General features: G+C 39.5%; 1 protein-coding gene and 1 pseudogene across 1 annotated transcript in view; one reads left to right on the top strand and one right to left on the bottom strand.

The window, feature by feature from the left end:
* Positions 1 to 21,819, bottom strand: part of CFAP43 (cilia and flagella associated protein 43) — a 112,074-nt gene extending 90,255 nt beyond the window's left edge. The window contains exons 1-6 of the mRNA XM_041744950.1: positions 21,652 to 21,819; positions 19,293 to 19,546; positions 15,307 to 15,403; positions 9,457 to 9,624; positions 7,067 to 7,217; positions 1,121 to 1,277 (exon numbers count right to left, since the gene is read on the bottom strand). Of these exons, the coding sequence (XP_041600884.1) occupies positions 1,121 to 1,277; positions 7,067 to 7,217; positions 9,457 to 9,624; positions 15,307 to 15,403; positions 19,293 to 19,546; positions 21,652 to 21,716 (892 nt within the window). The 5' untranslated portion in view covers positions 21,717 to 21,819. The remainder of the gene's footprint in view (positions 1 to 1,120; positions 1,278 to 7,066; positions 7,218 to 9,456; positions 9,625 to 15,306; positions 15,404 to 19,292; positions 19,547 to 21,651) is intronic.
* Positions 21,820 to 24,258: 2,439 nt separating this feature from the next.
* Positions 24,259 to 25,043, top strand: LOC121485171 (annotated as a pseudogene).
* Positions 25,044 to 25,609: the final 566 nt, after the last annotated feature.

Genomic DNA, 25,609 nt, shown 5'->3' with positions numbered 1-25,609 from the left:
ACTTAATGGCCTCAATGATGTCTGAACCAAAGAAATAGGAGCAGGAATAGATGAGAGGCACTGCCCTGGGGGAAACTTGTAGGAGGTGGTATTTAGCTGGAAATTTAAGGATTCAGAGAGTATATTGGCAAAGGAGTGAGCTAGGAGACAGGTTTGTGAAATGACAAGAAGAAATGACTGGCTAGATCAGAAAACTCATCCTGGTGGGTAGAAGGAAATAATGTCAGTGGAGCAGGTAGGATCAGATCAGAAAGGGCTTGGAACCAAGGCAGAACAGTCCTTGAATTTCATGTTGAAGTGGTCTTTAAGAAGGATGGTTTGGCAGGGATGAGACACCTGGTTTGGGTTAGCTGTTGGTTAAGGTCAATGAAGTGAGTGCTAAGGTTGCTGCAGAAATCAAGATGTGAAATACTAAGACAAACTGGAATGCAGAGTACATTGGACAGACTGGGGAGCTGGTGCTGGTGAGGCTCCCTTCTCAAAAGGTCTACACCTAACCCCTAATGAGTGGACATTAGCTTCTGTGACTAAAGCCCAACACTGGCCACAGTTGATGGGACCAGGAATGGACAGAAGATCTAAGAATAGATCACATTCTCTTAGAAATTCTATACAAGGAACACAAACATAATTTTCAAGATGGCAGTTAGACTTAAAAGAGGTCAAAGAAGGCCTTGAGATAGTAGAGGGCAGGAAAGGGCATAATTTGCTTAAATTAAACAGAACAGGCATATATATATGAAAGGATACAGCTAAGAACTTGGATCTGAAGTCCTATTGCCTGGGTTCAGGTGTCAACTCCACAATTTATTAGTTATATGAGCTTGGGAATCAATGCTTCCATTTTTTCATCTGTCTCATGGCAATGAAAATGTATCTCTTTATAACGTGTTTGAAGGGTTACAGGAAATATATCATGTGGAATATAGCAGAATGCCTAGAGCATAGACTAGTCAATAAACATCAGCTATGAGGAACACCCACAGGACCTGGGAACTATGGGATAAAAGAAAAGAATCAAAGATGTTCCCCAAAATAGGGAACAAACATCTATCTTCAAGTGTAAAACCATCACCAATGGCTATACTTCTGGGAATAATGAAATAAAGCAGTTTCTCACCGTTTGCTACTGTGTCTTCTATCTTAAGTACAGTCACTTTCAAGGTTTCTCCATTAATCATTAAAAGATGACCTTCTTCACAGCCAACATATAGGTCACTTGTTGGAGTCCAGCAATGTATAGATGGGTGAATCGAAGGATATAGATCATCTTTAGGCTTTAGGGAAAGATGAAAAACTTTGTGTTAAGAGAGCATTCATGGCTTAAGAGCCAGAGAAATACCCAATAAATAACTTCCAGAAAGAGGGCGGCCCAGATGGCTCAGAGGTTTAGCGCCGCTTTCTGCCCAGGGCGTGATCCTGGAGACCCGGGATCAAGTCCCACGTCGGGCTCCCTGCGTGGAGCCTGCTTCTCCCTCTGCCTGTGTCTCTGCCTATCTGTGTGTGTGTCTCTCATGAATAAATAAAATCTTTAAAAAAAAAAACTTCCAGAAAGAAACATGAATATAGGCTTACATTCATTAGTCCTGCCATTTGCCAAGAGCTAAGTGAACTTATCCTTCCTTGCTCCATTTGTCTATATTTTAATTCAGTAAGAATATATAAGATGGTCTTGCCAGCACATTTGGAGTTCTAGTGTTACAGGTTTTCATGAAAATTTTGAGTAGTAACTTCTACACTGTTCCTTGGTAGACTTCTTTGATATCTTGAATCTAAGAAAGTCATCATCTAGCTAAAAATCACTCTTTTTGAGGAAATCTTTCATCAACGTTCATCCTCCTGATTCTGCAGTGGAGGACGGGTATGATTTTCCTGGAGTGGCTAAGGAGAGGTTGGCCTAGATCTTTTGCTTAGTTAGCTTTTATGGGAAATGAGAAGAGGACACTTGACTGGTTCTGGAGGCCTCTCTAATTTGGTTCATGAAATATCCTATGTGATTTTGATACCATGGAAAACTCAAAAGAGAATTTACAAAATCTATGGAATGTACCTAAAGGAAAAGTTGGCTTTGGGGAGTAAAAATAACATGGACAAGGATATAAGGCAAACTTTTCTTGTAAAGGAAGAGACAGTGAATATTTAGGCTTTATGGACTCATAGGTCTCTGTCTCATATCCCTATTATTTTTTTAAACATCCCTTTAAAAAGTGTAAGAGAACATTCTTAGGTTGGAGCCAAACAAAACTTGTCATGGCTTGTTGATCTCTGCCTTAGATGGTAATACCTCAGTGGTATGGCCCCTGCAGTCTTAAATACTCATGTCTGGCAGGGGAGAGCTATCTTTATCAGCATGGGGCAGGTCTCCTTATAAGTATAGGCCTACCTGCTCTCCTTCCTGGGGGTCAAGGCAGGAAGCTTTTTAGGGCATATGCAGCTTTTTAGGGCATATGTTTCCCCTCAGCATTGATTAAAATGTGGCATTCAGGATACTGTCATAACAGTACTCCTTCTTTTCTATTTAAACAAATTAAACATACTAGTTTACACACTTATTTATTTGAGGACGTAACATTTAGTACTACCTGTGCTTTGTGTTATGCTATAGCATTAATTAGAATTGCATTAGTTATAACACAATACTTTTGTTTTCTTTAGGATTGTTACACCTATTGGAACAGAAAACATTTTTTAATAAGCTATTGGCCAAATTAATAGGATTTTTAAATTCCTTGAGGACTACATGTTTATTTCATTCTTTCATTCACCTTTTCATTCATCTAACAAATATTTATTGGATGCTTATTAAGACATTCCAGGTACTGTTCTAGGTATAGGGATGTAGCAGTGAACAAAATAGACAAAACAATCCCTGGCCTCACAGGACTAACGTCCTGGTGAGGGGAAACAGAATAAAAATAAGTTAAGAAGTTAAATATCTAGAATATTATATGTTGAAAAGCACTGTGGAGAAAAAGAAAGCAGAAGCTGGAAGAGGTTCCACAGTTGGGGAATACCATAAACCTATATAGTTATTTTTCCATTAAAACAGTAAATAGGGACTCCTGGGTGGCTCAATCAGTTGGGGATCTGCCTTTAGCTCAGGTCGTGATCTCAGGGTCCTGAGAGAGAGGCCCACATTTGACTCCCTGTTCAGCTGGGAGCTTGCTTCTCCCTCTCCTCCTTTCTCACTATCTCTGTCTTTGTCTCTCAAATAAATAAAAATCGAAAAAACAAATAACAACAACAACAAAACAACCTCCTCAATATATGTAAGCCACCCTTCTGATAATTACTCAATTATTTGAATAATGTATTATGTACTGTCCTTTTAATTAGGACTGGTTTGTTCAAGGTAAAGCAGGTGTGGTACTATCAAAGTAACTATTTCTAGTAGATTCTCAACAGATCTAACTTTGTTATGTAATTGATGTTTAAACAAATATTTATCAGATGCTGGTTATATACCAGGTATTGTGCCAGGTCCCAAGGGATCCCTCTTCTCAATAGGATGGTTATTTGTTGAGGGAAGAAGACTTATCAACCAATATCAGAATCAGAAAACATGGGAAGTTATAGCAGAGGGGTGTTTAAATATTATGGGAGCACTGATGATAAGAAAGCACTTGGTTCCTCTTGGTGGAGTGAAGGAAGTGTGAAGAGAGAATTATCATTTAGAATGGACCAGGAAATATGATTAAGGCAAAAATCATACACAGCAAAAGTCACCATGATAATTCTTTAAAAGGACATATTGACTTTGGTCAATGATTGATCTATTTCAGGCCCTGATAGCCTTGGATTGTTAGAAAATAAATACTTGATTAATAATCTGGCCACCCTATGGGCCAAAAGGTGGGGGCAAAACCACCTGAAAGGATTAAACTGCTGCTGATTGATGACATTTTTGTGCTATCTAATTGAGATCTGACTCACAGGGAAGAGTTTATTCACTGAATGCCATTATTTAATCACCATTATTTAAAAGTTTCTTGGGTTGTATTGATGACATCTAACCTTAGGCTATCTATCACAAAGGGACAGATTCTTACCTGTTATGGCAATGGGCTCAAAAATCTTTAAAAAAACACATACATCTGGTTCTCACACCAGCAGATCTATGTGTATGAAACAGATGGTGAAGATTTAAAACTTTAAATTTTCTGGCTTTATTATGTTAAACTAGTACTGTGTGTGACTTTTGTTACTTTAAGATAAACCTGGGCTTATCTTTCTATTACTCTCTTTCATCAATAAATATGTTTTGTGCCATTTAAAAATGAATGTAAGGGGACCTGGGTGGCTCGGCAGTTTGGCGCCTGCCTTTGGCCCAGGGCGTGATCCTGGAGGCCCAGGATAGTCCCTCATTGGGCTCCTTCCGTGGAGCCTGCTTCTCTCTCTCTCTGCTTCTCTCTCTGTCTGTGTCTCTGCCTCCCCCTTGGTATCTCTCATGAATAAATAAATAAAATCTTTGTAAAAAATTAAAAATAATAAAAATTAATGTAATACTATATGGATTATGTGAGCAGAAACCGTAATTTTTAATTCTAAAAATTCTAAAAATTTTAAATGAAAAACATGCCAGTAGTGTTTAAAAATATTTGTTGGCACCACTTCATTGTTCATCTCTCTGGAGTCATAAATCAAACATTTTGATCACTTGAAGACTGAACATGAAAAACTGAACTTAATATTGCTTTAGAAAATGTAAGCATCTAAATATGTTTCAGCATAGTTCAGTTTACAAGCTGAATTCCTATTTAGTGACTTCTGTTAAAAAAAAAAAAACAGGTAGATGGAAAAAGAACATTGGACACTTGAGATAAAATTCATTATCTTGGATCCAATTTCTGCCCAGATAACATCTGCCTTTGATTGCTCCCCTTTGACTGCTGGATACTGTTTCTCAGGCCTTAAATAAGTTGTGTAATGTGATGCCGGCCTATTTAGAGGCCTATAATGTGCCTTTATAGTGTTAGCTATAAGAGACATAATGGGAGTATTTATTGTTTGTAATTTTATAAAAGTCCATAGCTTGTCAATTTATAAGACTCATATAGATCAGTTCATTACTAATTTCTTTGCCATTGGTTGGTACCCAGGTCACAAGAAATGTCATTCAAATGAAGGAATAGAATCAAGACCTTTGAGAGCTATTTTTGGTTATGCTTTCACTCATTGTACAGACATTAATTACTATTTTAGTAATTATTTTTCTAAATTTAGTAATCATTTTTCTCACCTTACTTATCTATCAGATGAAAAAATAAATATTGGAAAAATTAATTTCTAGTATAAATGTAAAGCATATGGCTTTATTAACATTCCCTGTGTGACTTTAAAATGTAGAACTTTAGTGTTAAATTTGTTTTCAGAAAAAGGTTAAAATGCACTGAGTACACAAGTCCTAAGAAACAAAGATTTCTGTTTATTATGAGCATTTTAAAAAATGGTGACTCCACATTCAAGTAAAGGAGGCATTTCACAGCATTTTTGAAATGACAAAGAGAGATGCCTGAATTTTATGTATTTTATGTAGGGTTCATCCTGTTGATGCAAAATGTGAAAGATGAGTGCTCTTACAGAAATTTGCTACAGAAGAAGATTCCAGATAGTTGAAAATACAGGTTTCTAGGCATCAAATACTAAACACAGAAACTTTTTTTTCAAGCTGTAAAGCCTGATGGCTGATCTATTTGTATTTACTTTGCTGCCCCATTGTGGCTAAGTGTGGTTGTATTTCTCAGCTTAGGATTTGTGCTATAAAAAGGAATTGGTCATCTTCTGTATTTAAAAAATGAATAATCATCCTTTAGAGGAGATACTAAGAGCATACATAACCTTTTCTTTTGCTTCCCAGAGACTTTTAATAAACCAAGTACCATATTAAATTATTTTTAACATCTATAGCTTAATTCTCTGGTCAAAAACATTTGGGAGCTACTACTTCCTTTATCCTTGGCCTAGAGCTTTAACACAAACATTAGCATACTATAAATTCCAGAGGCTTAGCAGAATCAAGCTCCTCATCTTCACTCATGTGCTGTCTCTGCTCCCTGCCTATCCCTTGACCTGCACCTGTACCCCACTCTCCTCATTTACTGTGTTGCAGCCACCACAGATTTTCTTTCTTCAAAAACACTGATTTATCTTCTTTCCCCCAGGGCCTTTGCACATACAGCACCCTTGCCTGAACACTCTTGACCCTGTTTGTACCACTTGAGCCTCCTTGTCCTTCAAATCTCAGGATGAGTGTTGTCTTCCCAGTGGCCTTCCTTGACCAGCATATGTTAATCTCTTCCTCACTTTCATCCCCCTCCTATTTATCCCATTATAATAATTACTGCATTTTTCAATGATTTAATGTATTTCCCTACTTTTGTTGTTGTTGCTGTCTCCCTGATAGAATGTAAGCTCTAAGGGTAGGGATTATGCCTGGTTGGTCATCATATGATCCCACCGCCTAAAACATTGCCTGCTACATAGAAGGAGCTTGATAAATATGTGAATGAATGAGTGTGTAGCTGTTAACAAACTCCCTTTTGAAGTTTTCTTCCACTATTTTCCAGGGCCTTGATCTTCTCGCTTGGATTTGTTCCTACTTCTGTGTCCCTTGTCAGGGTCTTTTTCTAATTCCTGATTCTTGACAAATCAGTTTCCTCTCTGGCTCTCTTCCCTGATACCCTCTCTCCTCTATCATCCTTCCCCCACTCCAGTGCTCCACTAACCTCCCTGTGGTAATGACTCTGACATCAGTGTCTCCAGCCCTACCTTCTCTATCCTAGTAATAGTTCCACTTGCCCAGCTTCCACCTGGTGTCTATTGCTGGATGTCTTCCCAGCACCCCAAATCCAATATGTCCAAAACTGAAATGAGGTCTGGGCTCCTTGTTCCTGTTATCAGTACCATCTTCCCAGTCAACCAAACTGGAAACTCCAGAGCCTTCATTTCTTGTAGTCTCCAAGGCCAATCTGTATTGAAAACCAGGATGATCCTCTCTGTCCTGCATGTCTCATGGGATGACTATGAGAATCAAATAAGCAAACAGGAAGAGGTGCCAGGTAATTACCCTGAAAGTTTCTGCCTCCTCTCCTACTAGCCCAGCAATGGCTGACAGCGGGAGTATAGGTCCATAGATAAGATCCTTGGCCAGTGAGGTGGGGAAAATGACATCTGTTTCATTAAAAAATGAGCCATCTTCCATAGGTAGTTTTACTGACCTTCAGAAAAAAAGAGAAGTCAGAATAATGAGATTAACAAAGACTGGCCATTGATATAACCACTATACATTGGTGATAAACAAGGTGAGGAGGTATTGTAACGTGTAAAAAACAAACAAGCAAACAAACCAGATAAACACCAACTAGTAGATTTAAGAATATATATCACAAAAGAAAAATAATGTAGTTATAAATTATATGCAGGAGTTTTCAAAAATTTTCAAAGTTAATATCTAAAGTGGGAATTATATACACTTGAACACTGGTGGGACTGGGCAAATGAGCAGCAGCTGGGCAAATGAGCTGCAGCCGAGTCGCAGGGGACTGTGGCAAATGGGATAGTGTGTTCCCTCCTAAAGGGAGTAGGTGTCATTCAATTCCAGCCAAGAGGGTTTGTTGAGAATTCTGGTTTCAAAATTTCAAGAGATTATAATAATCTGTATATTTATGAGAAATCTCTCAACTATTAAATGTTGGCAATTAATTCAAATAAAAATCAAACATATAGATCTTCCTAAATTTATGATGGAGCTATGTTCCAATAAACCCATCATAAGTTGAAAATACCCTAAGTCAAAATGCATTTAATACTCCTAACCTACTGAACATCATAGCTTAGCCTCACCTACTGTAAGTATGCTCGGAACACTTACATTAGTTGGGCAAACTACATTAGTTGCCAACTTACAGTTGGCCCCAATCATCTAACACAGAGCCAATACATTTTAAAATAAAGTGGTATATATCTCAAGTAATTTATTGAATACTATAATGAAGGTAAAAAACAAGATTGGTTGTAAGGGTACAGAATGGTTATCAGAGGATAGGCTGTTTATCCTCATGATCATGTGGCTGACTGGAAACTGCAGCTGCCACTGCTTAGCATCACAGGAGAGTATAGGACCACATATCTTTAGCCTGGGCAAAGGCCAAAATCCAAAGTTTGAAATACAGTTTCTACTAAATGTGTATCATTTTGGCATCATCCTAAAGTCGAAAAATCTTAAGTGGAACCAATCTAAGTCAAGGACCATCTGTATATGTAGCTACCTTTGCAATCTCTAATATCAAGAATTCATTTTCAAATCTACCCTATGTCTTTTTAACCCATAATATGGTTAAAAAGGGGTGTGTGAAGAATTCATGGCTTTATGCATTAAATTCAAAATTTCCTTGGTTATGTTTTATGCATGATAAACAATTTTGAAAAATTATCATGTAAAAACAGTATCTATTAGTCAAATATAAGACTTGAGTGTTTTCTAATCCTGCTTGCTTTCTGAACCAGGACAATCCACTCACCTTGTCTCTCACTTTATTTGCTTATAGAAAAATCACAACTCAACATTCAGAACTAGAGGAGAATATTCAAAGCAAGCAAAGGGAAAATGCTGGGATAAATTACTGCCCACCTAGTAAGAATTTGATAGAGACATTACTCATTTATGAACATCTCTGCCTAGAGACAGATTTGACTATTCATTCAGTTCTTATAAAAATGAAATCGAGACACAAGGAGTACTGAACAGAAAGAGGTATCTTTCTTTAGGGTTCTGCATTTAGACATTACATTTTTCTTAAGAAGGCAACTTTTCAAAAATTTCAATTTCAAGGATACACATGTCCAATATCAACTTAGTCTTTGACTTTGGGGAATATACTGAGAATAGTCTATTCAGATGCACCTTGAGCATTTGAACTCTCCTTAACAAAGGCACCATTATCATTAATCACCAGGACATTGGTCATAAAATTTCTTTTTGACCTAGTTCTATTTAAACAGGTAACTCATGACCTCACTATATGGACTGCCCTTCTGTTTGTAGATTATGTGTCTGAAGGCAAAATCTATATGTTTTACATACCTAAAAGTTTCTTATTTTTTATGTTCTAGTTAGGCATCAAAGTAATAGGAGCAAAAATTCATAACCATCCTTTTTATAAATAAGCATGTTTTGAAATACTAAGAGCAAATCAAATTTGGTAAATTAGACCATGTTGGGAAAAGCTCAAGGAAGACTTGATATTTAAAAGAAACTCATTGAGAAATCAAGTCATAAAGAATCCTTTCAAAATGCAAACAATCACTCCAAGGTAATTAGATACGTAGAAAGATGTTATAACTTAAGATGTTTAATGTGTACATATAAAGCCAGTTAATTCATCAAATTGATGCAATCACATTACATGAATGCAAACTAAGACCACTACTTGGCTGTGTAGTCACTAAGTCTCTTACTTTGCTTTGAGATAATGCTCCTGGTTACTTCTTTCAATGGTCCACACAGCCACTGCACTTGGACTTGATAAGCACAGCTGGTGCCAGTTCATAGGGTTAAAGGTCATCTGGCTTACATCCGTACCAGGTTGTGACTTCTTGCACAAAATGACACTTGATTCCCAGTTCCTTAGAGGGTAATTGTGTTTTGTAAAAAAATAATTCATTTGAATTTCACATCTTGAGAACATTTATCTAATTATTTGAAAACAATTCACATAAATTTGAGCCTTAATTCGTGATACAATTTATTTAATCCATGATATTAATATCAAATTAATAACTATGCTTATCATTATACTGTACCCTTCTAAGCAAAAAAAACTATGTGTTTTAAAGACATTACTCTCTCATTTGCAATCGAGGCTATTTTATCCTCCTTGTTAAATTTGAGTTTAACTCATCCAAACCTAGAAAGTGGAATATATCATCACACTTGCTGAAAAACAATTGTCTAAGTTTCAATATGCTAAATATGAATAATCCATATTAATCTGTATGTACTATAAACATTGATACCAATTAATCATTTACTGAGTTCTAAAAATCATAGTACTAGTACTTTTTAATTTTATTTTATGATTTATTTATTTATTTATTTTTAGAGACAGCATGTGTGAACAAGGGCAGAGGAAGAGGGAGAATCACTAGCAGACTCCAAACTCTGTGCAGAGCCTGACATGGGGTTCAGTCTCATGGCCTGAGCTAAAACCAAGAGTCAGACTCCTAACCCAAGAGTCACCCAGGTGCCCTTAAAATCAAAGTACCAGTACTTTAAAATATTTCATTAATTTACCCATTTGAGAGAATATCCCGAATCCTTACCATGGGTAAAGTCTTTTGCTAGATGAAATGGGAGGAAAAAATAAATGAGCTAACTCCTCCTCCAGGAGCCAGCATTCCATTCAGACTTGAGACTGGGAAACTGGAATTAATATCTACCAAGCTCGCTCTGCCTTTTGGCACCCTTGTGCTCTCACTTCCTTCCACCTCTATCACAAATGTCCAGTCCTTCATGTCAGCCATTCTATTACTGGTATCATGGGTTCCCTGGATCTTTGGACTTTCTGCTTCAGATGCCTGGTCAAACCATCAACCCTGGATGGATACAACTGAAAGCCCAGGCTGCTACGGACATAGGGATAAAGATCATAGGACTATGTATGTCCATGACATAATTTTGTGGTTACTACCCCACTGGACCCTCAATACAACCTCTAATCCTGTGTTTCTCTGGTCTGTTCTCTCTCCATTCTCTAAAGCAGCCATTTTTAATATTTTCCCCTCTCCTGAAGCCTCTAACCACTCCAGCTCCTTCTTCCTCTCAGTGAAAAGACTTCCATGAAAAGATACCTGGGAATCTGCACCCCCCCTTCCCTCAATTTTCTGCTATCAAGCATAGCAACCTGTCTGGATCTGTATCATTCTTTTCTTCTCTCCTATTGCAGGGGAAGGCATGTCTTTCCTCTGACCTAAGGCTAATTTCACCATCTGTGCATTAGGTCATTAGTCTTGTCTCCTTAGAAACATTAGTTTATCCATTATTCCTTCTCTTCTATATCTTCAGACTCTGTTTCTCATGACTCCTTCCTTAAGTGTTCATCTGTACCATATTTAAAAAAGCCTTTCCTCAATCTCATTCTTCCATGTCTCTCCTCCTATCCCCTACTCTTTGAGGCAAACTCCTTGAGTGAGTTGTTCTAAACTCACTGCCTCCTCTTTCTCACTCCCACTCTCGTGCCTGGATATCTGCACCGTCAAAACCATTCCACTGACTCAGCTCTCTCCAAGACCCACAAATATCCACCTTCATCCCGTATCAAACAGAAAGTTCTCAGTTTTTGTATAACTTAACCTCTGCAGGATTTGACACTGCTAAATACCTACCTTCTGAAGTGACTCTTGGTATCTCTGTCACATGCCTCTTAGGGGACATCTCAGGCTTCCCAGCTTCCCCCTGTCTGGAGCTTGATCACCTGTTCTGACTAGCAGACTCAGTGGCTGTCCAGCTGTGCAGGCTTTGACCAAACTTATGTAGGCACAACACCCCCTGTGCCTCAGCTCACGCCTGCTCCACAGGCCCAGAGGCTCCCCTGGGCCCCTGGAAATGACATGCAGGAGGTCTAAATAAATCTGAAAATGTGGCAGTTAACACTTTGTGCAATGAACCCCGATTGACGGGATAACAGGAATCAGTGGTTAAACTTTCATCTCTTCCTCTCCTCTTCTCAGCCTCTGTCACTGCCCAAGGACTGTCCATGTTCAAAGTAGTTCATTCAGCCTCTCAAAAGACTACCTGTGAGACTGAGCAATCAGTCAATTGCAATTGGGACCAAGTGCTGGCTCATAAAGTAATGAGCCCTCATCCTGGCTCTCCTCTTTCTTTGTTCCCTCCCCTTTCCCACCTCCACCCACTTCCTTCCTGGGGTTGCACTCCCTTCCAAAGAAGTGGCTCAGGAGCTGTTACCTCAGGCTCTGGTTTCTTTTTTTTTTTTTTTTTTTTTTTTTTTTAGAAGAGTTTTCTTTTTCTTTTTTTTTTTTTTTTTAATTTTTATTTATTTATGATAGTCACAGAGAGAGAGAGAGAGAGGCAGAGACACAGGCAGAGGGAGAAGCAGGCTCCATGCACCGGGAGCCCGACGTGGGATTCGATCCCGGGTCTCCAGGATCGCGCCCTGGGCCAAAGGCAGGCGCCAAACCGCTGCGCCACCCAGGGATCCCAGGCTCTGGTTTCTAAGGAACCCCTGATGAAGTATATTCTGGAACCCTCCATGCCCAGTGTCCTTCCTCCTTCCATAACTGATCCTTCTGTGTTTCCTATGAGGTTTCTCTTTCTCTTTCATATCCTTTTACTGGTGCTCCTCTAGGTTCTGCCCTAGGTTCCTCTTTAAGTGTTCTTATCCACTTGCAGCATTTTGTTTGTTTGGATTTTTAAATTCTAGTATTTTGAATACCACTTTGATTTAGCAACTCCCAAATGTTTGTCTTCAGCTCTCTCCTGAGCTCCAGTCCTGTATATTTGTGGCAGAGGCATTGTGTCCCCCAACATCTCTTCTCCATTTCTTTCTCTGAGTAACAGAACTCCTGGTTTTTAGCCAGCCACATGGTCACCCACAGTGATCACTGCATTTTCCCAGCCTCCCTTGTAGCTCCACATGGCTTGTGACTAAACTGGTCCGTGGGATCTAAGTGGCAGTGATGTGTGCCTTCTTCTAAGAAAGGTTTCTTCTAAGAGAAGAAGAACTAAGAAGTTCTTCTAAGAACTTCTAAGAAAGGTTTGTGACCTTCCCTTCCCACTGGTTCCTCAAAATACATGGGCAGTAGTACTGCACTTTAGACTAGAGATGAGGGCAATGCTCCAAGAGCAACAAGATAGAGGCAGACTGTCCCACGACACCAGGGAACCACTATTCCAACCATTGGTGGCTCATAGCCAGACTCCTCTACATGAAAGAAACTTGTCTTCTCAGCTCCCTCAACTAGTTATCTCATTTACCTCAAGCACCTTCACCTCAGCTTATCCCAACTTGTCTTCCCCCATTGCCTCTTTTAACTTCCCTCCACCTGTGCCCTCCACACCTTTCTGAGTTGTGCAATAATGACCACAAGTTGTTCAAGTCACAACTCTGGGTATAACCCTTGACTGTTTGTCTCCCTCAGCACCACACCCAATATTGTCAGTCACCCAGTGCCATGGTTCTGCCTCCTAAATACCTCCCCAATCTCTCCTTCCCTCTGTCCTTATTTCCACCATGTCACAGTCACCTCTCCTCTGGATCACTGAAGCCTGATTCATGTTCATGCCTATTTCCCTCCAATATACTTTCCACGATATGGATAGAAGGAGGCTTCTTGCATGCAGATCTGCTCATGTTGTCGCTTCCCTGCTTATAACCCTTTAATAGCCTCCCATCACCTTTAGGATAAAGAATGTGCCTAATAGCATGGCTTAGGCATAAGGTGAGTATCTGTCTGAATTAATTATTAACAATACCCCCTCTCACTCTCAAAAGTGTCCTGACTTGGATGATAAACTACATGGTCACTTAGTCATAAGGCTGCTCATGAGCTGGCCTCAGACTGACCCCCTAGACTTGCCTCTCGTGGCTAATCTCTGGTTGCCATTGTTATGATCTCTCCAATTCTCAAGCCTGCCATATTTTCTCTGATCTCATGGCCTTTGCACATGCCTTTCCTCTGCTTAGAATCCTCTTCCTTACCCTCTTCACAGATTGGTTTCTATTCATCCTTAGGTATTGTGTAGGTTGAACTGTGTCTCCCTCAACTTCATATGTTGATGTCCTAACCCTCAGTACTTCAGAATGTGACTGTATTTGGAAATAGGGTCTTTACTAAGTTAAATGAGGTCATTTAGTGTGGTCCTACTCCTGTAGGATGAGTATCCTTATAAAAAGGAAAGGGGAAATTTGGAGACTGATCCATATACAAGGAGAATACCATGTGAACATGAATATAGTTATTCACAAGACAAGAAAGGCCTAGAATAGATTCTCCCTCACAGCCCTTGGAAGAAACCAAGACTGCTTACACCTTGATCTTAGACTTCTAGCCTCCAGAATTGTGAGACAATAAATTTCTGTTGGTTTAGCCATTCAGTTTGTGGTACTTTGTTAACAGCAGCCCCAGCAAACTAATCTATCCATCAATAGGTGAGTGGATAAACAAACTGTGGTATATTCATTTCATGGAATAGAAAGGAATAACTATTGATACATACAGCAGCAAAAGAGAATTTCAAAATAATTATGCTGCATGTAAAAAATAATTGTGCTGCATGAAAGACAGACCAAAAAAATCCATAATGGATGACTCTGTACATAAAATTCTAGAAAATGCAAACAAATCCACAATTATAGAAAACGCATCAGTGGCTGCTTGGAGGCAGGGGCCAAGGGGTTGGACAGGGATGGTTTAAGGGTGGGTGTGGAAGGGCAATAAGGAAGGATCAGAAACGGGCACAAGGAAACTTTTGGAGTGACATCTATTTATTATCTTGATTATGGTTATGGTTTCATGGGTGTGTATACAAGTCAAAACTTATCAAATGATATTCTTTATATATGAGTTCTTAATATGTCAATTATACTGCAATAAAGCTGTTTTCTGAAAAAGAAACTGCATAAACTATTTAAAAGAAAAGAAACTGCATGAACAGTTTGTACTTCCCGTTACAAGAAAAACTACCCCCTGAAGGAGTTGATATTATGCATGGAGGAGTCAGTACAGCTTTGAAGTTGGCCCCATGAAGTGACCTAGCAAAGACCACAATTGTTTCTTAGGAATATTTCTAAGGGAGTACCTTAGCCACAGGTATTTCCTATACAGCTGGCAAACGTGGTGCAATGTTCCACTCTCTGAACATGTAACTATTTTAATGTCTCCAAAAACAATTACTTCAAACTGAGCCCTAATATGCAGAACATCGTAATTTATTCATTAATTAATGAATAATTAATTATTTATTCATTTATTGGAAATTCATTACTGGAAAATAAGCAAACAACTCAAAGCTACCATTTATTTGAAAAAAAAGATGAAACTTTATTTATCAAAGGAAACATTATAACACATTAACCAAAAGATGATAGTTTTGCTCTCATATAGCTTTTGCCCTGCCAAATTTTATGCCTAAAAATAGCAACTATATTAAACTTTATAATCAGGACTTCTATTCCTTCCATTTTTTTACCTTGTTTCAGATTTTTCACATTCATATCTTTTTTACAATCCAAAAAGACAAGATTAAAATGTAATCCAATGAAAGGAATTCTGCAGCATGCTGTAACTTACCAAATGGCCAGTTCAAATTCTGGGAGAGAGGAATAACTAGCCAGGTAGGTGCCACAGTAACTGAATGAAAGTAAAGTATAGTCCAGAAGAACATTGCCTAAAATATAAAATCCATTACAAGGATTTAATGATCATGTTCAGATTAACTAGTCTTAGAGTTTATTTCCCTTATCTAATGATTTTCACATAATTCAAAAGCATTTAGCTCTTGGTATAACAGATCTCCTAATTCTAAAACTGGGAACAGAAAGTTAGGAGCAAAGTTAAGATTCTTTTTTTAAAGACATTAGGGTTGGGGCCCTTCACTGGCTCAATCAGTAGAGCATGTGATTCTTTTTTTTGTTTGTTTGTTTAAAGATTTTATTTATTTATTCATGAGAGACACACAGGAAGAGGCAGAGACATCGCAGCGGGAGAAGCAGGTTCCCTGCAAGAAGCCTAATGTGGGACTCAATCCCAGGATCTCGGGATTACAACCAGAGCCAAAGGCAGATGCTCAACCACTGAGCCACCCAGGCGCCCCCAGAGCATGTGATTCTTGACCTCTGGATTGTGGGTTTAAGCCCCATATTGGGCATAGAGATTACTTTTTAAAAAAAGAAAGTAAAGATATTAAGGTGAATTAAGAGCATTAGGTCACTGTCTCTAGACTTCAATCAAAACTAGGTGTACTGACTGGGTGCTTGGGTGGCTCAGTGGCTGAGCATCTGCCTTTGGCTCAAGTCATGATCTTGGAGTCCTGGGATCAAGTCTTGCATCGGGCTCTCGGTAGGGAGCCTGTTTTTCCCTCTGCCTGTATCTCTATCTCTCACAAATAAACAAGTAAAATCTTTAATACAAGCAACAACAACAAAAAAAAGCTAAGTGTACTGGACCATGTATGTCCCAGTGGAATTTGAAATCACCTAAAAACTAACATATTCCATAAATAGGTGAAATATTTAATTAGAAAAGTTATTCAAACAACTTTAAATACTTTGGGGTGTTGTAATCATTTCAACTTATTCCAGATCTCTGTACCTTGGGCCACAGCTGGCCCTTTGTTTAATCTTTTCCAATTCTTGGAACGACTATAAAATGTTCTATCTCATTTGTCCCTGTAGTTGAAGACATGAAATATGACTTTAAAAGTCTTAGTGGCAACGTGTTTAAGATGTGTGACATGAGGATGCTTTTGCCCTCCTATATATCAAGATCTGATTTTCCCCCCTCTATCTGCTGATCTTCAGTGTGGTTCCATAGGTACCAGCGCTGCCTTCCTCCCTGTTTGTCTTTTGACATCCATGTCTCTATTGCTAGTTCTCTGTCCTTTTAATGGTTGTTTCCTGCTTTTATTGCTCTTCTCACTTTAACTGACCATAATATAATGCTAACTTTTCCATTTGTTGAATTCATTTAGTACAGTCTGATCAACAAAGAAAACTTGTATTCTTTGAGCATTCAATGCAAAAATAAATTTTTTTTCTATGGGATAGAGGCCTCAATACAATAATTTTCTATCCTTCCTAGACATTTCCTCTCATAGCTGTAGATTATTGATTTTATATTTTACTACTATAAGTTTTAAAAATTACATGGTACTTGAATACAAAAAAGAAAGAAAAGAAACCTTTACAAGAAAATATATCTGGGGTGCCTGGATGGCTCAGTTGGTTGGACACCTGCCTTTGGCTTAGGTCATGGTCTTGGGGTCCTGGAATTGAGCCCCTGAGTCAGGATCCCTGCTCAGCAGGAAGTCTGCTTCTCCTTCTCCCTCTTTCCCTCTCCCTGCTCATGCTCTCTCTTGCTCGCTCTCTCAAGTAAAATCTTTTTAAAAAGAGAGAATATATCCTCTGTAATCTCACTACCAAATTTGGTAAATTTCTGGTATTTTCTTTTGTGCTTACTTGTAAATATACATTTAAAAAATATAACTGAAAAAAATAAAAATATAACTGAGAAAATATGTTGCTTTTTATAGCTGTAACAGTCATGGTCATACAGTGTTACTCCTATTGTTTACATTATATTGAGCATTTTATCATTTACAATTCTTCAAAAATGTGATTTTTAATGTTTATATAATACTCCTTTATGGGATGTTTTAACTTATTTAACCATATTCATATTACTGGAGATGTAGGCAGTTTCAGTCTTTTGCTATTATAATAGTGCTTTTAACTCCTGCACATACAAATCTTTGACTATATTTCTGATTCACTTAAAATTGAATTCTGGTCCCTCAACTGAGTTTAACTGGGTCAAGTATGGTAATATTTACTTCCCAGAAGTTTGTATCAATTATTCCCACCTTGGAGGGATGGGCTAAAAGGGTGATGGGCATTAAAGAGCACTGGGTGTTATATGTAAGTGATGAATCACTGAATTCTACTCCTGAAACCACTACTACACTGTATACAAGTTAAATTAAAGTTTATTAACTTGACTTTAAATAAGAACTTGGAAGAAAAAGAATTTACACTTTCAGCAAGAAAGTGTGCTCCAATTTCATTTCTCTCTGCCTGGCAGTTATCAGCTTTAAAAAATTGTGACCTTGATAAGCAGAAAAACCTCATCTTGGTTCAAACATCGTTTTTTTTTTTTTTTTTAAGATTTTATTTGTTTATTCATGAGAAACAGAGAGAGAGGTAGAGAGATAGGCCAGAGAGAGAAGCAGCTTCCATGGAGGGAGCCTGATGTGGGACTCGATCCCAGGACCCCAGGATCACGCCCTGGGCCAAAGGCACACACTCAATGGCTGAGCCACCCAGGCATCCCTTGAGCATTCTTTTATTAGTCCTAGTAGACTGTGGCATTACCCATAATCTCCTTTTCCATAGCTATACGTTTTGTGTTTCATATTTTATTGCATTGGCTAGAAATTCCAGGTTTATATTAAATAATTGTGGTAACAAGTATCCTTGATGACTTATCAAGGATATCATTTTATTGTGAATGCCTTTAGAGTTTCATTATTTAATATAAATATTGGTTACCAGTTTAAATTAATTTTTAATTGCTTGGACAGGGCTTTAGTCAAATAAACAGGCTGGGGAAATTTTAAAGATGAAGAGTAATTATAGCCCATATGGACAGTAACAAGTGTATGAATGGGTAATGCTTTAAAAGTTGTTTTAATTTGTTGAGAACACAAATTTCCCCACAAATAAAATGTTATAAATCATAGTCAAACTCCCTGGCTTAACCCAAAGACGTATTTGACCCACAAGGCTAAAAAACTAAGACCAATCTCAAGCTCTTCTGAGCTTTCTATCCATGATGTGTTAAATGAAGGAATCATTAGATGGAAACTCCAAATGTACAGCAGCCCTTTGTTGGTCAGCTGTATCTATGAGTAAGTCAATAATAATAAATCGTGGGTAACACTGATTGACATATTATGTATGTGTGTGTGTGTTTGTCATATTGATATATCAATTATATATGTCCTGCTGCTACATATATAATTGATATAATATGTATATATAACTTCATTTATTATCACTACAGCCTTAACAGTACCTACTACCATTTCCCCACACCCAAGGAAATTGAGGCTCAGAGACTTTAGAACTTGTATGACATCAATTTACTTGAATTTTCAATAAATCATCAGAAAAGAAAAAAAATGTTTTGAAAAAGGTTTCAAACTGCATTTAGTGCTACAATAGTGTTCTAGCCCAGTTCTTCCCAAATTTAATGTACTTATGAATCACCTGGGGAATCTTGTTAAAATGCAGATTCTAATTCAGTAGGTCTGGGATGGGAGGCACTTCTGCATATATAACAGACATCCTAGGTGAGGCCAATGTTGAAGGTAAACAGACCACACACTTGGAGTAGCAAGGCTGTACCCACTTAATTAAATTCTCTTTGATCAGACTAATTCCTTCTTTAAAAATGTGTATTATGAAAAGCAAACAAAAAAATCCTTCATTTATAAGAACTAGATTTGGTCACATAAAAAAAACCTTCAGTTATGGCAGACGAAGGATCTTGCAGGTTACCTTTTAATTTGGTCCTTCTGGTCAATCCAGGAAAGTTGTAAATGTAGATGAGAGGTCTTAGCCTCCGATCAGAGAAAGCCACAACTTCACAAGGAATGTTAGTTGCCACGACGCCCACAACTCCATTCATACACTGGAGTACAGTCTTTTTCTTGGTTTCAATATTAATAAATATTACAAAATTCCCACAAGGGTAGCAAATGGTGCTGTCGTTGATAAAATGAACATTCTGCTTAGGGTATCCTTGGACCCATCTTGGGGAAAAAATATGTCATCATCAATATAATACATTTCAATTTAAAAAAAAAAAACAAAGCAAACAAAAAGGCATCAAAGGGCAAACAAAAAAATATATTTGAAACATATCAATTCTATTTTCACCCCCTTTCTGCCCAAAACAATCTCTAAGATAAAATAACTCCTATGCTGGCTACGAGACCACTTTTTGTCTTAGGTCTTTTTTTTTTTTTTAAGATTTTATTTGTTTATTCATGAGAGACACAGCAAGAGAGGTAGACATGGGCAGAGGGAGAAGCAGGCTCCATGCAGGGAGCCTGATGTGGGACTCAATCCCGGGACTCCAGGATCACACCAAGAGCTAAACCACTGAGCCACCCAGGAGTCCCTAGTCTCAGGTCTTAAAAGCCTACTTCAGAGAATTTTTTCAGTGAAGCAAATCCTCTGATCAAACCTGAGAAAGTCTCAGAAGGATTTCTGGGGTCTTGAATACTTGTAAAAGTAAAAACAACAGAGGGAGAAAAGAGCTTGACCTAATAGAAAACAGGGTGTATCCTGGGCCGTTCTATTATCTTTAGTTTTGATTTTAAAAATAAGCTTTAAAAACAACTTCGAATTGGGCAGCCTGCTTTGTGGTTGTGAGCCAAGTAGGAAAACTGTTTATCAAGATGAAGTGTGTATAGCTGTACTTTAGATCTAAAAATACAGATAAACGCAGAAAATAAATGGAATTGAGGCACCTGCGTGGCTCAGTGGTTGAGCATCTGCCTTTGGCTCAGGTTGTGATCCCCGGGGCCTGGCATCCAGCTGAAGGCGGCGCTAAACCGCTGAGCCACCTGGGCTGCCCTCTCTCTTTTTAAAAGATTTTTATTTATTTATTCACGAGAGACACAGAGAGAGTGAGAGGGAGAGAAAGAAGCAGGCTCCCTGCAGGGAGCCTGACGTGGGACTGGATCCCAGGTCCCAGGATCCTGGGAGAAGCAGGGAGCCAGCTTCTCCCTCTGCCTATGTCTCTACCTCTCTCTGTGTGTCTCTCATGAATAAATAAATAAAAATCTTTAAAAAATAAAAAATAATAAAAAACAAAATAAATGGAATTAAATTGACATGAACGAAAAGGTTAGAACACAAAAGAAACATTTTTTAAGAAAAGAATGTGAGGTGGGTATATGCTTCGGAAGGAGAGTCTGATTCTACTGTAAATATTAAATATATGCTTAAAGATGGTAGGGAAGGCAAGAGAAGGACATTAGTTTGGTGAAAGAATTTTAAGAGACTGGAGAGCACAGCTGGGGCGAGTGGAAGATACTGTATGAAACTCTAAAATGTGGAAGCAAAGAAATACCACCTTGTGTCTGTGCAGCTCTTTATGCTCATCAAAGACTAGTAAAAATGCAAAGAACTCCAAAGTTGGTGGGTAGTAGTTAGAAGGAAGAGACTGAGGGCCCTAACTCAGAGGGGAAAAAAATCACCAAAGATGACAAGGCCAGGATGGCAGGGTGGGGTATGTACGAAAGGTCAGAGGAGAACGGAATACTGAGCCAGAAAAAGAAGGCAGAAATGAAAAGAGGAGGAGGGCAGCCCGGGTGGCTCAGCGGTTTAGCGCCGCCTGCAGCCCAGGATCCTGGAGACCTGGGATCCAGTCCCACGTCAGGCTCCCTGCAGGGAGCCTGCTTCTTTCTCTGCCTGTGTCTCTGCCTTTCTCTCTCTGTGTGTGTGTCTCTCATAAATAAATAAATAAATTTTTTAAAAAATAAAAAATAGAGAGAGAGAGAGAGAGAGAGAGAGAGGAGGCGAGCAACCCTCGATGAGCGAGAGTGGGGTAGGGTCCCAGAAATGGGGGGGAGGAGGAAGGGGGAGGAGGGGTGTGTAGGGGGGAGGAGGAAGGGGGAAGAAGGGTGTGGGGGGGAGGGGGCGGAAACAGCTGGAGATGTGGTCCCTGAATAAGGGGACGGGGAACGGAGACCGGTCACACAGAGAGGGGGTTTGCAGGACCGCAGATTGGGGTAGAGGAGAAGAGGTTCACGTTTCCGGGAGAGCGGGGCTAAAGAATAGGAGGAGATTCGGTCAGAAGGAACTTTCTGGGAGATTCAAGGGAGTGGCCGGGCGCTAGCCGCCGCACCTCACGGACAGGGAAGCGCCGACGGTGGCGTAGATGTTCTCCTCTCGCTCCCGGCCCTGCGCCATGGGCTGTGCTTCTCCCCGCCGAGCCCCGCGTCCGCAGCAGTTAGCGCCGGGTCCCGGGCCGCGGGCCCCGCAAAGCGTCCGTGGTTACCACCGTATCCAGGAGACTGTAACCCCCGCTCCCATTGGCTCCGTCCTGGCCTTCTCATCTGGAACCTGATTGGCGGAAGCGCTGCCGAGTCTCAGCCAATGGGAGAGCGGTGAGCGAAGTGAGCGGCGGGCCCCTCGGGGTAGGGGCTGGACAGGCCTAGCCTGGAGCAAATAATTGTAATATTAATAAGTGTCAATAGCAGAGGTTAATATTGTGTGCTGACCACCGCCAGACGTTCCAAAGGCCACGCAGCCATTATTTCATTTAAGCTTCGAATAACCCATCAGCCCCATTTTGCAGATAGGCCAAGTGAAGTGGAGAGAAGTAACTTGCCTCAGGTTGCAAAGTTGAGCGGTTCTTAAAGCCAAGTGTCAGGGGCTCCTGGGTGGCTCAGTCGTTAAGCATTTGCCTTCCGCTCAGGTGACGACGCCAGGGTCCTGGGATGGGCCGCATCAGGCTCACTGCTCTTGGGGAGACTGCTCCTCCCTCTGCTTCTGCTGTTGCCCTGCTAGTGCTTGATCTGTCAAATAAATAAATAAAATCTAAAAAAGAAAAAAAAAAAAAGTCAAGTGTCATCTAAATCTAGAGCTCCAAATCTTTAATTACAATATTACTCTCAAATATAGCTACTTCAAGGAGGTGGACAGCTTCAGGAAGTAACCTGAGACAAGGCCAACATCTTGTACTGTTTCTTCCCTTCCCTCATACCCTCTCTCCCTTTCCTTCTTTCCTCCTTTCAATTCCTCCCCTCTTCCCTGCCCTCCCCTTCTCCACCATAGGTCTCTCTCCTCTGTCTTACCACTTTCTCTCTTTCCCTTCCTTCACAAATGTTTACTATCTCCTGGACATTGAGCTAGTCACTTGAAACAAATAATGAGTCAAACAGATAACATGTCTTCCTTCTTGGAACTTAGAGACTGGCAGGGTCCAGGAAGGGGACAATTGACAATTGACAATTGACAATTGAAGTGAATTGACATCCACTTCATTATATAGATACAGAATTATAGATTGAATTAAGAAGAGGAACATGATACTGTGAGTGCTTATGTTGAGGGCCTTGATGTGGGAAACTAAGGCAAAATCTTAGCACAACCTCCAGGATCCTGTATGTCTACTTTAACATATAAAAATTCCTTTGGAAACTTCCTTTATCTCTACCCCCTCAGATACAAGTTAGCAATCATCCCCCAAGCATATGACCCACCAATATACATCTGCAGAGTCTCATGACTAAGGTTTTATTGGACAGGAATAAATTACCATTTCCCAACAATAGCTAGCTCCCTCAAGGTCCTAGAAAACTTCCAAAATTCCTTAGAGACTTTCACTATCCCTAACCCTTTCCCAATTTGAAAGTATATAATCATTCACTCCTTATGACCCCCAGTGCCGCTCTTTCTGCCCACAGGTTCAGTCCATGTGTTTTAATAAAACCACCTTTTGCACCAAAGATGTCTTAAGAATTCTTTCTTGGGGGGAATCCCTGGGTGGCTCAGCGGTTTGGCGCCTGCCTTTGGCCCAGGATGCGATCCTGGAGTCTCGGGATCGAGTCCCACGTCGGGCTCCTGGCATGGAGCCTGCTTCTCCCTCCTCCTGTGTCTCTGCCTCTCTCTCTCTCTATGTCTATCATAAATAAATAAATAAATAAATAAATAAATAAATAAATCTTTAAAAAAAAAAAAAGAATTCTTTCTTGGCTATCAGCTCTGAACTCCCAACATCTTTCTATCAGTCCTCACCTAGTTGATGATTTCTGTGTGTATGTGCCATTTTTGCTGAGAGCAGAAGGATGAAGAGAAGTTGCTTGGGCTGGCAGGGGGGATGAAGGACTGGGAGGATGGGCAGTAGAATGGGCAGAGGAGAGTTTTTGTAAAGGTGTTAAGACAGTACAACAGGTTGGATGAATTGGGAAGGAGTGTGATTGGAACAGAAAGAGATTAAGACAAAAATACTGAAGATGAGGCTAGAGATGGAGCCAAGGGTGAGGTAAAGGCCAATCTGAGAATTCTGGTTTTTCTCCTAAGGGCCAATGCAAACACATTAAATAACTAAGCAGGAAAGTGACATGATCAAATTTATGTCTACAAAAGATTTTGGCTGCAGAATAATTATAAACTGGCTAGGAGAGTAGGGAAAATACAAGTAGGAAGATCTGTTAGGAGCCCATTTCATGGTCCTAACAAGGGAAGCAAAACAGGGTTTTCAAACTCACCACTACTGGCATTTGGATCTGGATTGGAGGGTTGGTGGGGAGTCCCATTCAGGATATTTTAGCAGCATCCCTGCCAGTAGCACCTTCACAGTTGGGACAATAAAAAATGTCTATGGACATCGTCAAATGTCCATAGGGAGCAAAATCACCCCTAGTGGAAAACCACTGATCAGTCAATGTATTAGAAATTATTTTACTTTTTTTTTTTTATTTTACCTTTTGGCTCCCAGAGCAGCACCATGGCGGTCAGCAAGAACAAGCACCTTATGAAAGGTGGCAAAAAGGGAGCCAAGAAGAAAGTGGTTGATCCATTTTCTAAGAAAGATTGGTATGATGTGAAAGCACCAGCTATTTTCAATATAAGAAAAATTGGAAAAACACTAGTCACAAGAACTCAAGGAACCAAAATTGCATCTGATGGTCTCAAGGATCACGTTTTTGAAGTTAGCCTTGCTGATCTGCACAATGATGAAGTTGCATTTAGAATATTCAAGCTAATTACTTAGGATGTGCAGGGCAAAAACTGCCTGACAAATTTCCATGACCCATGACAAAATGTGCTCCATGGTCAAAAAATGGCAGACCATGATTAAAGCTCATGTTGATGTAAAGACTACCGATGGTTATTTGCTTCATCTATTTTGTGTTGGTTTTACTAAAAAATGCAATAATCAGATTTGGAAGACCTCTTATGCTCAGCACCAACAGGTCTACCAAATCCGGAAAAAAGATGATGGAAATCATGACCTGAGAGGTGCAGACAAATGACTTGAAAGAAGTGGTCAATAAATTGATTCCAGACAGCATCAGAAAGGATATAGAGAAAGCTTGGCAGTCTATTTATCCACTCCATGATGTCTTCATTAGAAAAGTAAAAATGCTGAAGAAGTCCAAGCTTGAATTGGGAAGACTCATGGAGCTTCATGGCGAAGGTAGTAGTTCTGGAAAAGCTACTGGGGATGAGACCGGTGCTAAAGTTGAATGAGCTGATGGATATGAACCACCGGTCCAAGAATCTGTTTAAAATTCAGACATTTAATGGTGACAAATAAAAACATATTTGTGATGTTTCTTAAAAAAATAAATTATTTTAGAAGGTAAAAATCAAAAGGATTTGGTGATGGGTTGATAAAGAGAGGTAAAAGAGAAGGAAGAATCAAGGATGTTCTTGAATTTCTTACTATAGTTAGAGATAGTGGTGCCCTTCACTGACACGAGTGAAGAAAGAATGGAAACGTGTTTCTGCTCTAATGATCTTTTTTTTCCTGAAATATAAATGCCCAACACACACAGTGCTTAGTGCTAAAAAACTGCACAGAATAGTCTGACAAAATCCCATATTTCTGAGTCATGGGGAGAAGTGGCATGAAGAAAAGTCAAGCTCTCCTCTCTGGTACTTCCTAAACCCCGGGGCAATTTCTATTGCCACTCTGTCACTAATTGGCTCATTTGTGTTTTGAACAAGCCCTCCCTCTAAACATACATTTAACCACAACCTGAGCATTTTAAAACTAACACCAGAGAAGAATGCGATGAGGCAAATCCTGCCACTGCTCCCAGGGTAAATGATAGATAGAAGGTATAAGGTAG

Source organism: Vulpes lagopus, chromosome 2 (genome assembly GCF_018345385.1).
Source record: "Vulpes lagopus strain Blue_001 chromosome 2, ASM1834538v1, whole genome shotgun sequence".
NCBI lineage: Eukaryota > Metazoa > Chordata > Mammalia > Carnivora > Canidae > Vulpes > Vulpes lagopus.
The sequence above is the reverse complement of the archived record's forward strand: the minus strand, read 5'-3'. Positions and strand labels throughout refer to the sequence as shown.